This window comes from Impatiens glandulifera, chromosome 8, assembly GCF_907164915.1.
Source record: "Impatiens glandulifera chromosome 8, dImpGla2.1, whole genome shotgun sequence".
Lineage (NCBI taxonomy): Eukaryota > Viridiplantae > Streptophyta > Magnoliopsida > Ericales > Balsaminaceae > Impatiens > Impatiens glandulifera.
The window spans coordinates 45,087,782-45,102,531 of record NC_061869.1 but is presented as its reverse complement, the minus strand read 5'-3'; the positions used below and the strand labels follow the sequence as shown (position 1 = coordinate 45,102,531).

The 14,750-nt window shown below is 30.0% G+C and overlaps 1 protein-coding gene and 1 pseudogene across 1 annotated transcript; one reads left to right on the top strand and one right to left on the bottom strand.

Annotated features, from left to right (window-relative positions):
• Positions 1 to 1,384: 1,384 nt before the first annotated feature.
• On the bottom strand, positions 1,385 to 4,529 carry LOC124912045 (ankyrin repeat-containing protein At2g01680). Its single transcript, XM_047452601.1, has 3 exons — positions 4,129 to 4,529; positions 2,744 to 3,153; positions 1,385 to 2,416 (listed from the first exon to the last, which is right to left on the bottom strand). The coding sequence occupies exons 1-3, from the start codon at positions 4,427 to 4,429 to the stop codon at positions 1,550 to 1,552; spliced, it is 1,578 nt and encodes a 525-aa protein (XP_047308557.1). The 5' UTR covers positions 4,430 to 4,529; the 3' UTR covers positions 1,385 to 1,549.
• A 3,427-nt stretch (positions 4,530 to 7,956) lies between these two features.
• Positions 7,957 to 14,133, top strand: LOC124913381 (annotated as a pseudogene).
• Positions 14,134 to 14,750: the final 617 nt, after the last annotated feature.

The window sequence follows — 14,750 nt, the reverse complement described above, 5'->3', positions numbered from 1 at the left end:
GATTATTCGCAGAACCAAGCACTTTGTTCTGAGATTTTGCTATTTGTTTTACCTTGAAATCATAGACAATGTGCCTCTCTTGTTGACGATTGAAAGATGAGCTCTATTTTTTAGTTGTGGCTCAAGAACAGAAACTCAAGAAGAGCAAAACAAAATATTCTGGACGGAGTTGTTCAGATTTTTTAATCGCTTGCACCTAATTCATTACTTTTGCTACATGTGTCCGAAAAATATGAGGAAAATTTAAAGATGGTCATTGAATTATTTCTGAATTTATGATGTACTAACATTAATTTTTAGACATATTGTAGGTTTAAGTCATTTCTTTCTCAAATTATTCATTGGTTTTCGATTCATATTTTGTCACTTACACTATATGTACTTTTTCTTACCTAAATTAACATTTATTTATTGAATGTCTTAGTCTATATATGCATGTTAGGACCGGAAAGAGCGTGTCTCCTTTAAATCTTAGAATAGGTCATAGGTAAGGAAATGAACAAGATTATGTTATTTATTTAAATTAAATAAAATATGTGTAACTTGTCATTATAAAAACAAAAATTCTAAATTTGTTTTGTAGTAGAGATTGTCCTTTCGAACGGGCATGTGGGCCATAGCACCAAAAGATCATTTTTCACACGTAACCAAGCACCAAGCTCAAAAGAAATTTTAAAACTTTTCTTTCTTACTTTTCCTAGAAATAACTGAGTGGCGATTCTTAAAAAGATCCAAAACTATGTCTAAATATTGCTAAGTTTTATTTTGTTTCCTCATCTCAATTTAAATCATTTTATTTTACGAGATTCGAGAGAAATATAAGCCGCGTGACTTAGCAAAGTAATCGACTAAAAACATCTTTTCTAAAAAAGTGCAAGGGTCAAGTTTAGCATTTTGATTCCTCGTCCCATTCAGAATTCGAAAGAAATGTAAGACATGGGGCCGACCAATTTCGAATCGTACAAACCGCCTTAAACACGAATTCATAGAATATGTTTTTCAAATCGAGAAAAGCGATTGTGAGCGGGGAAAAAAGCGTACAATCTCGTATATATTCAAATTTAAATTTATTTTAAAAAAAATGATGATCAAAATTATTCTTAAATTTATTAAAAATGATTGCTTTTTAAATTTCACAGACTTTAACAAAAAAAAATAAAAAAAATTATACATAATATTTTAAGAAAATTTATGCAAGGTTTTCTGTTTTAAGTTACATATTGAGAGCAATAGAGTAATGCCATTTAAATTATGTTTTACATATATCATTTTCTTGTCCTGTGTTGACATTCACCCTAAAATTTTTTGACTATTACCAAAATCAAATATTAATATAATACAAAACCCTATCCCAAGATTAAATACATAAATATGAGTCGAACACAATTGACTCTATTATATAATATCAATTAAATTTATTTTCTGAATTAGAATAAATACAAAACCTATACAGTGATAATACATCGAGGAATAAAACACAAGTCACAACACCAATATCACCAAAACGTTGATGAGTAATTACACAAATACACCCAGCCCCATAGGTCCTTCAAAGGGCATATATAGTCTTTTCCCGATCCGAACTATTTTCTTCCAAATCCGAAATATTAACCGAATGTGACCAAGAGAAAGACTTACTTCCACTTGCCCTTCTAATCCTTCTATGAGAATCACTCCTAAACCCCCCAAAATGCTGTCTAAAGACAAAATAACACAAACTAGCAATAGTCGCCACAAGAATGGGCACTCCCATAACCGTGACAGTTATCCCCATCCAAGAACTCTGTTTCCCAACCACAACAAACGCAATCGATAAAAACGCCCCGCAAGTGCTCATACAAGCAGCCCACATCAACTTATTAATAACAGAAACAATCTGCCTTTGGGCAGTCGTATCCCAGGCCACTAACGTAATTTGCACGACAACAACAGCTAGCGATATAAAAAGTGAGGTCGCGTTCAGAAGACAGAATACCCTGAATGCGAGGGTATGTGATATATTGGCTTCTCCCGTCGTTTGGTATTGACCGGGGAGGTTGAATATGGCTAGGAATGCAATCGAGGAGAATAGGACCGCGACGACTGTTACGGAATTTATGGTGTTTTGAACCGCTTCGCGATGGATCTTTTTTAATTCTTTGGCGATTCCGGAGACTCGTTTGTTTGTTTTCTCGTTTTGAATGAATTGGGAATGGACTTCGTGTTTGATGTCGCTCACGGTTCTTTTTAGTTCGATTGCATCGTTGGTTTCACCTAGGTGTCTAGCATTCTTTCCTCCTGCCTCGGTTAGGACTTCTGTGATTATTGATTTGTGTTCGCCATATTGGAGTTTATCCAATAAATCCATGGCTGTCTTTTTCTCTTTGTTAACAGCGTTTACTTCTATTGACGTGTAACACAGCAGAAGGCTCACGATCTGCATGATTAAAAAACACATACATTATAAATATTAATTTAGAGTAATGATAGGAACCGAACATTTGCAATGTATAACTAGAGACTAGAGTCTATAGAATGATAGGAACCGAACAGGACTTGGTCCCATTGCCATACCTAATCACATCTACACTTATCCAAGAGTATAACTAGAGTCTATAGAATGAATGGAATTTGATTTTCCTATCTAAGGGTTCAGGTCATGTTTTCGGCGATAAAACTCAACTTCTACAACAAAAACAGTTTTTAAACATAATAGTCAAGAGAAAAAGATAAGAAAAGAAAAGAAAGAAGAGAATATATATACCTGAGAGCGGCTCTTCCTTGTAGCCATATGTAAAGCTGTACAACCCTTCTTGTCACGTTCATTGAGTATAGAAGAATTTGCCAACAAGATTTCCTCAACTACACTAATGTCTTGCCCTTTAACAGCCATATGGAGTGCTGTTTGTCCCTTCTTATCTTTAATGGCTACAATACTTGGATCTCTACTAATTAGGGCTTTTACAATTCGGATACGTCCATACCTTGCAGCATTATGAAGGGCAGTTTTTCCGTTTTTTCTCACTATCTGTGCAGCAGTAGGATCTGTATCTAATATAGCATTTACAACAACCAAATGGTCATGCTCGGCAGCTGAATAAAGTGGGCTCGTTTTTGAGGAGTCGCATGATCGACTTAGATCTGGCCACTTGGCTAAAAGCTCCTTCACAATTTCTGGACCAAAACCAAATCAAATAAAGTCATCTTTCATCAGACAAACTAAACTAAAGAGTCAAAGACAATAGGTGCAATACAGAGTCTAAAAATCCAAGTCCTAAGATAATGTATTTATTTTTTTGATGTATCAAAACAAACAGTAATTGTAGGAAATTAGATATCTTGTCTTGAATTGACAAACATGTGTGCATTCATGGTAAAGATTCTATAACAACAAATAAGTGAGAATTTTTGCATTATTCTTTTAGAGAAAGAGAGTTGGTCTTCAACCATTCTTGGTGAGAATTGTGAGAGAGATCTTTGATCGAACAAGTTCTCACATTTGAGAATGTTTTCTACCTATAATTTTGTTGATATTCTTCTAGTTCCAACATTTTAAGATTTGAATCAACCAAGTATTGAATTTCAATATTTCAATATTTTACTTCTTAAATTTGCATAAAAGGCTCGATTTGTGCTAGACTCGTTTTGCTTTCTCTATTGTTAAAAATAGCTCAAATTTCTTATGTCTTCATTTATTGGTTAAATTTGTTATGTTCTTAAATCATTAACAGAACTCAATATTTGAATAAAATGTTCATATAAAGAAATTAACCAAAACAAGTGCAGAGAAGTGATTTGAGCCATTTTTAAAAGTTCGGGAAGCTAACGAAACGAAGCAAAACCAGCTTTTGATGCAAATTCATGAAGAAAAAGAGTTTTTTCCTTATAATTTCGTGCCTATTTTATGTTTACAGATAAGGAATCTCAATGTGTTTATTCCCATCAAATAAATATCAACTGAACTCGAGTTAAGAATCCAAAAAACAAAGGAAAGCAGTAAAAAATAATCACAATTCCCTGAATCTAGTTTCAAGAGATGAGATGCAGCTCAAATACTTAATTACCTAATAAAGTCTTAGATCCAACTAATTATCTATATATATATGAGATAAATCAGGATTTGAGATCACAAAGAGAGTGGAGCGGTACCTAAGTGGCCTCTATTCGCAGCGACATGAAAAGCATCCATGTCGGATTTGGACCTGATCTTAACAGTCTGGAGATCACAGAACTTGAGCAAGAAACTGAAGACATCTAGAAAGTTGTTTTCGGAGGCTATGTACAGAACTGTTTCACCAGCGTCGTTCTGAAGCGCCATGAGAGCGGAGACGGAAGCTGGATCAGTAGTACCTTCACATTGAAATAGGGATTTCACGGAGTTGAGGTCGCCAGATCGGACAGCGAAGAATAACGATTGGCGTGTGATGAACGGGAGAGACTTGGAGTCCATTTCGACTGAGAATTCTGCGTGGAAGTCAATATTCTGTCTTTCGGATGAGAAGTTGGAACTTGGAAGTCTCTGGTGCTTCCTCTCCTTCCTCTTTCCTCTCTGCCTTCGATATTCCACGCCTATGTTTTGTCTAAACGCGTTTAGTGTCCCTAACTACCTTTTAATAATTTCGTGATTAGTTCTTAATTTCATGTGTTTGTTGTTGTAATTATATCTCTTCAATTTTAATTTAGTTTTGGGAAAAGAATATATCTCTTCAATTTTAATTTAGTTTTGGAAAAAAAAAATATCTCAAATCATTTTTCTTAAGATTTAAATATTAAATTTGTTGAATCAAAGTGTTACTATCCTACCTCCCATGTCTAATTGAGCATTTAGGCAATATAAGTTCAACTCACTTCTCCATAGATAAATAAAAGGTTTTGTTCTCAAATATTTTTCTTAAGATTTAAATATATTAAATTTCGAATAGAATCTCACCATCCAATACACAATTATACACATGGGCTAAATATTGTTGTGGGGTTTATATTTTATGTTCTATAACTCTGTTTTGATTCTGATTTTTTTATTACTCGCAAAATTGATTTGAGTTAATTCTCTAGTAGCTATTGTAACTAAATATTTTGGGGAAATTCAATTATATATATATATATATATATATATGCTGAACTCACTTCTTTATTGGGATAAATAAAAAGCTTTGTAAAAGTTTTTTATTTCAATTGTATTTTTTTGATTTCATTCTCTATTTTGGACTGTTATGTATATACTAATAATATTCTTTTTATCTTTGTTTCTTCTTTTCTTATAATTTTTAAATTCTTCTTCTCATAATTTTTTCGTTGTACTTTGAACACAGATTTCCCTTTGGTCTTTTAAATCAATAACTAGTAACTCTAGTTACAGATTTAAGTTGTAACAACTTGCTATTAAAGTCATGTGGTTGCTATTAAAGTCATGTGGTTCTGAGATGATAGAAACCCGATAATAACCTGAGATGGATGCCCTGAAAGCCTAATTGAAGGCCTGACCAAACAATCAACTTATATGCAAGTTGCCTTACAACAAAACATGACTGAATTAAGTAATAATATGGACAGAAGGTTCAATGGCACAGAAGAAAGATTGACATCCATAGAAGGTGGTGGATCGGTTCTTGACCAAATTCCCCGCACCAGGGCTTATGATGATGTTTCTTACCATGGCCCTCCCCTAAATAAGCCCTTCCATCATGGCCAATAGTATATTTCTCTAACCCGACTCACCAAGGTTGATTTTTCTCGTTTCGATGAGACTGATATGGAGGGCTGACTTATATCTACTAAGTAGTTCTTTAGGGTGGACATGACTAATGATACAACTAAACTTGACATTAATCCATTTACTTTATTGGTGAAGCAAGAAATGTGGTATGAGTCATATCTTCAGCAGCACAACCATAAAGAAGTCATGACGTGAGATGTGTTCAAGAGAGATGTTTTGATGCAGTTTGGGCTCTAGGGAAAAAACTCTAGTTGTGAAAAGAGTAATGATAGGGAAAGAAAATTTTGAGAATTTTTTTTTAACTAGAGTTCTAAAATTGTCATTTATCCCTAGTAATATAGTTGTGAAAAGAGTGATGATAGGGAAAGAAAGGGGTAGCAAATTACTGAAAATGATTAAATTGATGATTAAGTATAACATTTATTTTTCTTTTTTATCTCCATTAATAATTTATCTCTCCTCAATGTTTATATTTTCTCTCTCTTAAATATGAAGCGTTTAATATATTTATTTTTTAAAATTATTATTATTAAAAAATACTTAATAATTTCTCTTTTTAATTTTTATTATTAAAAATATTCATTTTTTTAAATTATTATACACACCACTATAAACGCATTTTAATAATTTATCTCTTAATAATTTATTCTATTTTATTTATTAAAAAAATTAAAATTTATTTTCAATATTAAAAATGAGACAATTTAAAATAAATAATAGTAATATTTTATATTAATAAATTGCACAATCTAATTATTATAGAGTAACAATGAAATAAAACTTATAAAAAAAATACGGTAAAAAAGTTTATCATAACATTTACTTTACAAATTAAATCAAACAAATAATATAATTATAATCGAAAATTTATTTCTCTCTCAATAATTTTATTTTAATTTAATTAATTATTTCTCTCATTTATTAATTTAATTAAATATATAATAAATTAATAATAAATAATATATTAATAATAAAATAAAATTATTAATTATTTTACTTAACTGCTTAATTCTCTTTATTTTTTTTAAAAACTCAATTAACTACAAAAGCTCAATCAACAACATTCAACTTACACACCATGTAAAAAAATATATAATTATTGTTATATATAGTACTTTATTACTTGAAACTTTCTTTATGTAAAAAAAAAAGGAGAAAAAAAGAACTCATTCTTACACTGATTCATTGTATTTCCATAAACAACTACAAATCGCTTTTGAGAACGTTTTAAGAGCTTTGCATTACAATAACAGTGTGGCTACAACTCAATGACATTGTAACATTCCTTCTTTTTTTCATCACCTTTGTTGAATATATGAATTTTAATTTGTGAATCTAGATTTTGAAAATATATATTAGATGTCGAACACAACAATTGACAGCTCTGATGATATTCTATCAACTAGGTCTTACTACCAATTACAACATAATATTCTGATGTTTTTCTAGTATAGACATTTACTAAATTTTATATTTTACTATTGAAATTATATAACAGCTTAATTAGTCAAATAGCAATTACTAGTTTATTTAATTAGGTTCATTTGTTTATTTATTTAGTTACCCAACCAGTTTTAGCTAGAATGAATATTAGTCAGAGTATTAATGTTGAACGTTGTCAAACTTATTTATAATAGTCTTATTAGATTGACTCTATTCAAAGGTTCTTGTAAGTAGGTGACATTTATCTCTATCCAGTTTATGGGAAGTCACGGGTTGAGGAAAACTCTAGCTACAAGATTCTAAGTCGAATGACTTCAGTTTGGATTTTGAATTTGTCAGTGGAGGTGAGCTCAGTGTTGCTGAGAATAATGAAAAATTCTAGCTACAAGAGAGATTTTATATTTATTTCTAAAAATTCGAAAATCACCTCCAAAGGTTGGGGGCCGCCCTGCCTTTCGATCGATACACAGTTGAGGAGGCATCTTTCAGAGGGAGCATGTTTTAAACGTTTATAGTTTTTTGAATGACTTTGATTGGGACATTTGATGTTTAACTTGAAAATAATATTTTGGTCATTCATTTAAAAAAATATATTTTACACTTATACGAGTATTAAAGACACAATGTTTTGTCTTCTTCGACTTACATGAGCTCTATGAGGTTGTGCGACGCTACCTATACACCTATATATTTACGTGTTGAAATTCGAAAATGAGGATGACGATATGTCCCTTTTACAAGCGATGTTGTGTGATATTTGAACATAGGAAAAAAACTCAGGGTTAAATCTTTCTTCCACTGAGTGAGCTCTCTTAGAAATGGGGAAGGTGATCATAAGAGAAGGCAAGGAGGACATCTCAACTGAGAGCACTCCTTACATCGGCGGCCTTCAGATCGCCCTTGTCGGTAAAACACCTCTCTCTTACCCCGGAAGTCATATAGACGACATATTTGACTCTTTTAACTAGACTTGTTGATTTGTTGTGCCTAAGTAACATAACCAAGTCGAAGAATCTATTGTGTGTACATTATATATTTTAAATACATGTATGCATGTAAAAAAGTAAAATAAAAATGCATAATGAGCTGTTTTCTAACCAAATACTAAATCTTGAGTCACATAAACAGGGCGGATCCACGTATAACATCAGGCCGGGGTTATCTAACTAATTTTATCTTCTCTTCTAATTAAAATACTGATATGTACACAATAATTCTCTCCCTCTCATCTCATAGTACCGACCTATATACCTCGGGTGGTCGGGAATAGGTAGTTAAAGCAACTAATAAATATTAATTATATGTTTTATCAAAAACAAAAATATATAAATATATATACAAATTAAATATATAATAATTATTAGTAAATAAATCTTCATATATATAAAATGGATGGTTCAAAAAGTATAAAAAATACAACTAATATATTATAAAAAAATACAACTAATATATTATATAAAATATAATTAATATATTATATATAATATGGAAAAAAATAAAAAAATATTAATATATAATATAAAAGGAGAAAAATTATATAATATAATATATAATTAATTGTATTGTGTACATATAAATTTTGGACTAAAATTATATAATTTATTCAAATTTAATTAAAAAATATTTATATCTTTAACTTAACTCCAATAGGTCTAATTTAAATAATTTAATTTTTCTCAACTATTTAATGTTGTTTCTATAATTTATTCCAATTTTACCGATAAATTAAAGTTGACAATAGATTGTCTAAATTTAATGAAACTGGTTGAACTAAATGTCTTAATTATGATAGATATCAATTTTTTATCTAAATTTATTCTAATTTTAACATTTATTCTAATTTCACCAATAAATTAGAGGGAGAGGGAGAGGGAGAGGGAGAGGGAGAGGGAGAGGGAGAGGGAGAGGGAGAGAGAGAGGAGAGAGGGAGACTTCGTTAATTCAGGGTTAACTCTTTCTTCTACTGAGAGAGAGAGGGAGAGGGAGAGAGGGAGACTTCGTTAACTCAGGGTTAACTCTTTCTTCCACTGAGTGAGCTCTCTTAGAAATGCGGAAGGGAATCATAAGAGAAGGCAAGGAGGACATCTCAACTGAGAGCACTCCTTACATCGGCGGCCTTCAGATCGCCCTTGTCGGTAGAACACATCTCTCATATCCCAGAAGTCATATAGCGACATATTTGACTCTTTTAACTAGGCTCGTTGATTTGTTGTGCCTGAGTAACATAACTAAGTCGAAGAGTCTATTGTGTGTCTATTATATATATTATATGTATGCATATAAAAAGGAAAAAAATGCATAACCTAACGAGTTGTTGTTTACGAGTCTTTCTTACACAAATACTAAGTCTAAGTCGTGAGTCAAAACTTTATATTCAATTAAATATTATCATTCAAAATAAGATATTAATAACAAATTAATTATTAATTTATAATATCATGCAATAAATTTATATAAAAGTAATAAATTTGAGATTAAAAACGTAACTTGTAAAATAATCCAACTTTGTTGAGCTCTACTTAATTTGTTAATATCAATTTTAAAATAATAAAATGTATATGAAAACCCTAAAAATAGGCGATTAGTAATACTTTAGACCTTCTAAATAAATGAGTTTAAAAAGAGATAATACATTCAGAATAATATAGAAACGAGAATAATTTGTAATTAAGAATGGTACTGTTGAATGAACGCTGTCTTGCTTTTCAAAAGTTTTTTTTTTCTACTCAGATGATGATTTACTAAGATGGATAAATTTTTTATTTTCAAAATCAAAAGTTTGCAGATACTGATTCATACTTATAAAAATAGTTGAGTGATAGGCCAATAACTTTGTAGTTTTTTCCTAAAAAAACTTTACAGAAACTAAAATAAAATCAGTCCAACATCAAACAATTTTGTACCTTATAAATAATCCTTTAAAAACAAATTATTAATTAATATTTATATTTCCGGTTAGTATGAAATAGGCATGAATATGTTATACCAAGAAACGTTGGAAATAATTTTAATAAAATATTTACAATTAAAATAAAAAATTTATCTCCACAGATTTGTTTAAAAAAATCTCAGATGTAAGATTGTTTGTAAACAACAATATTGCTTTTATGAAATTTTAAGAGAGAATATATTTATAGGATTAAGGAAATGTAGAACATGATTATTTTCAGAAATAATAATCTTTTAATTATTAATTTACTATATAAACATGTCATGAAAATTCAAATCATAATCAAATTATGAGAATTATGAGAAAAGATTACTTAAGTTAGTTAAATGAAATGAAAGTAATTTATGTTATAAAAAGTAAATCAATAAATATATTATCAAAGATGTAATAGAAATAAAAAAAATCAAACAACTAAAAAGAATATATTTAAAGGCCTTTTAATTTGTCCAATTATTTTACTCTTTGTACTCTTATTTTCACATCAACTTAATCTTTCATTCTCCATATTAACATTGTGTAATTTACAAAATATGTCAGAGAAAGAAATTAATTGACCTTTAAAATGAAATCATAGTTTTTAATATGTTTTTGGGTCAAAATAAAAATTACATCAACTATATATTTATTTGAAAGAAGATCTTATGTATGATGTAATGAGCTAAAATATGTTAATTTTATTGAAAAAATTGAGTAGTTAATCTTATTTTATAATAAATTTTAGTATTCATGATTATATGTATATTTTGAGTCTCTTTGTATTTTGATATAAAACTTTTGATCAAAATATTAAAAATTTTAAATTAAAAAATTTTCATTTCAAAATATTTAAAAAACTTACTTTAATTAAAAAACATTACATAGACTATTTTAACTTTTAAGCATTTGAAAGTAAGTAAAATCACGAATAAATTTATATATAAAATTAAATATTATGAATTAAATTTTACTAAAAACTTTTTTAATTGAATAGGGAGATTTAATATGTGTGGTGCTATTTTTTTTAAATTAAAAAAAAATTATACCTTATAAACTAGATATGTCGGTTCAAATCATATTAATTAAATATTATACGTTCTAATTAAAAATAGGCATAATCATGGGAGATGGTGCTATTTAATTAAGATTTTTTTTTGGAAAACTTAAAATTAACTGAGAGATAAGTTATTTACACTGTTTTGAAACTAATTTTAATTAACCCGATCCTTAATTAAAACGGCCTTAGAATGATGTGTACCTCCATTTAGAACGAAATCTTTAAAATACAGTAGAATAATGTGACATCTATTTGGAATCAAATCTTTGATTAATTATAATATATATATATATATATATATATATATATATTTAAAATTTTTATTTTTGATAAAACATCGATTTTATTAACTTGTAAATTATAACAAAACTTCGTTCTAACCGGGAAACAGTTTACCTTGATTCGCAACTAATTTTAATTTTAGTTCCCATATTTAACCACGAGACCTTCATCATCCCTCGCGCTTCCTCTATCACAACCGCTATTTTCACACTAACCGGGACTTCATCCCCTTCCTCAAACTCACACATGACAGGATTTCAACCATTTGAAGTTTTCATAGTTCTAATTCCACTGTCTCATGTTAATTTGTAGAAATGTATGATCATATTTAAAACTTTGATATAGACTTATTAAAAGAGAAGTTATTGATAACATATATATATATGAGAGTAGCTGATACTCTTTCAAAAATGGGCAGGCTGGATTGAAACTGCTTCTTGCCCCTCTTGGTTCAAACATTGTAGTGCGTTATGAAAATCATTTAACTTTTTTAATTTGAGAAACTACAGAGGATATGTATGTTCTTGAATAATCATTTCATTCATTTGAACGTTGTGATTCTAAATTTATGAATGGATGGATGAATGAACAGACTGATTTGATGCAAGCTTGTCAACATGGGCATTGGGAGATTGGGAGGTTGTTCAGATTTTGATTCTCTTCAAGGCCAATGTATGATTTATTTCTTGTTAATTTATTAATGTTGTTTGAATTGACTTATTATTAACAGAGGATGATCTTATTAGATTCACAAAGTAGATTATCTGAATGGAGGAACTGCCCTTCACTTGGCTGCATTGAATGGACATTCTCGATGCATTCGCCTCCTTCTCACAGATTATATTCCCAGTTCTCCAAATGTTTGGGACATCCTTACTACAACAACAAATGATGAGGACTCTAATAACTCAGAGTTTGACAAAAGATTTGTAATCTCGCTTTGTTTCTTTTTTTTTTTTTAAATTGAGTTGTGTTTGTGTTGGTATTATAGGGCATTATATGAGATAATCAATAGATCTTCTTATAACTGCTCTTCATATGGCTTCACTTAATGGACATGTTGAAACTGTTTCTCAAGTTACTATTGAAGATGGAACTACAATTGATTTAATTGGTAAATAAATCCATCACATCTTATTATTGCTTAATGTATTTCCCTTAAGATAAGTTTATAATCACAAATTATGCGACAAGTGCAGGATGTACTCCTCTTCACTACGCTGCTTGTATTGGAAATGCTCAATGTTGTCTGGTTTGTGCGTGTTTTGATATTTGGTCTCTATCTAATTATTGTTTATTGATTTCGATAATATTCAGATTTTGATTTCATGGGGTGCCTATTTGACAGCTGAAAATGCAAACGGGTAAGTAAATGTCTATTGTTTGTCTTTTAATCTGTTTTTTTACAATTTTTTCAATATTCTAACCGATTGACTCCATTGATGGTGTTGCGATCGTGGCATAGAGATTGGCTTGAGCAAATCCTTAGCCGACCACTGCCACAACCTGTACTTCCTCAACTTATTCTTTTGCCTTTTCTTTCACTTCCTCTTTTTAGCATGGTCAAGATCGCTAGGTAAACAAAATTTAGTTCCAATGTCATACTCATTGTGTTCTTAAATCTTAATTCAAATATTTTGTCTCTTTTGACAGAGAATGCGGATGGAGGAGTGATTCTATCACATGTGTTGTTTATCCATGTGTCGTTTGTTTGGAGAACAAATCTATAGTTGCTGCACAAGGTACGGACCACCTTCAAACAAATGGAAAATGTTGAATTATTTCTGGTGTTACATGCTTTGCATCAAATGTATAATATGCAGTTGAATTGAAATAGTCAATAGATTTATCATTTTAAGTTGATAGTTTTTCATTTTTGTGTACTTCTAAGGCTGTGATCACGAATTCTGCACACAATGTGCTCTATACCCGTGTTCGAAAAACAACACGACTTCAACTGTAGGCAATGAGACTCCAGGTTCAATAGTGTTCCCCTTATGCCGACACGGAATAATATCATTCGCGAAGCTCGTTTCCACCAGCCCTTTGCCAAAGACAACGACTTTATCATCATCGTCCACCCTTTCACTCTATTCTTGTTCAACAACAACTAATCATCAAATTGTGCAGGAGCTGCTAAAGACATCACCATTATGCAGAACCGAAAGCGAAAGGTTCCAGTGCATGAGAATTCCTCCGCTAGGATCATCTTCTCGTTCTTTAAGCTGTCAAAGGTTTCCAGTTACTTTTGATTCAACAAACACACACTTTTCCAGTTATGATGTTGCTTTTTGCTGCTTGGTACAAGTTGTTGTTCTTGATTAATATGTTTGGATAATTTACTCCAGAGATTTTGATTTAACTCCTCTATTTCTTGTTTGTTTAATTTGTGCAGGATTATATTGTTGATGTTGCCCTTAAAAATGTAGGTCAAGATTAGACCTTGAAGCTAGAGGTCTACCTCAAAGCATCCCTCCTCTCGCACAATACCTTGGAAAATAAATCATGATCAAGATGAATAAAGTTGGTAGTATTTATTATTTCTATTTAATTGTTTGATTATGATCATAATCATGATGACTAAAGTTGGTACCAAAACTGTCTGCTTAATTTTTTTTGGTCTAACTTCAGGTACACAACTAGCCTAACCTATTAGGAATAAGGTAAGTCTTTTTTGTTTTATCTATATGCATTCATAATAATAATATCTTAGGATGCTAATGAATGCATGTGTGTCAATTCAAGTTCTCAAAATTGGTAAAAATGTTAAAATCTTGTATCACTAAACTTGGTTTTATTATATTTGGTTTGTAGGTAAAGATTTCCTTTTATGGTGGTGACTAGTATGCATATTCTCTCATGACTTCAGGTTTTGTTAATCTTCTAATTGATCTTGTTCGCCATTTATTGTTTTCAAAGCCATAAACCATTAAACTGTTTATATTAGTTGCAGCAAACACTAATGATATTTATTATTTTTTTTTATAGCTCTATGCATTAGAGAACAAGTTAATTTAAAATTAAAGTTTTATTTAATTTATTTTATCATTACTTATTTATTATTTCTATTGTGAGCGAGCTGATCTAATAATTGATGTTCACTATTAATTGATGTTCAATTGAATGTACTATAAGAGTGTTTATAATTAATTTTTAATTTGATTTAAATTGATTGCAGCTTCAGGTTTTGTTCACTTATCGTTGATATGTGCTTGAAGAATTGAAGTTTTTATTCTGTTGCGTTGATATATTTAGTGCTAAAGAAACTTAGAATGTATTTGTGATAATGAATTATTGATTATTATTTTATTTTATGTATATTTTGAATTTATTTTTGTTAATATTTA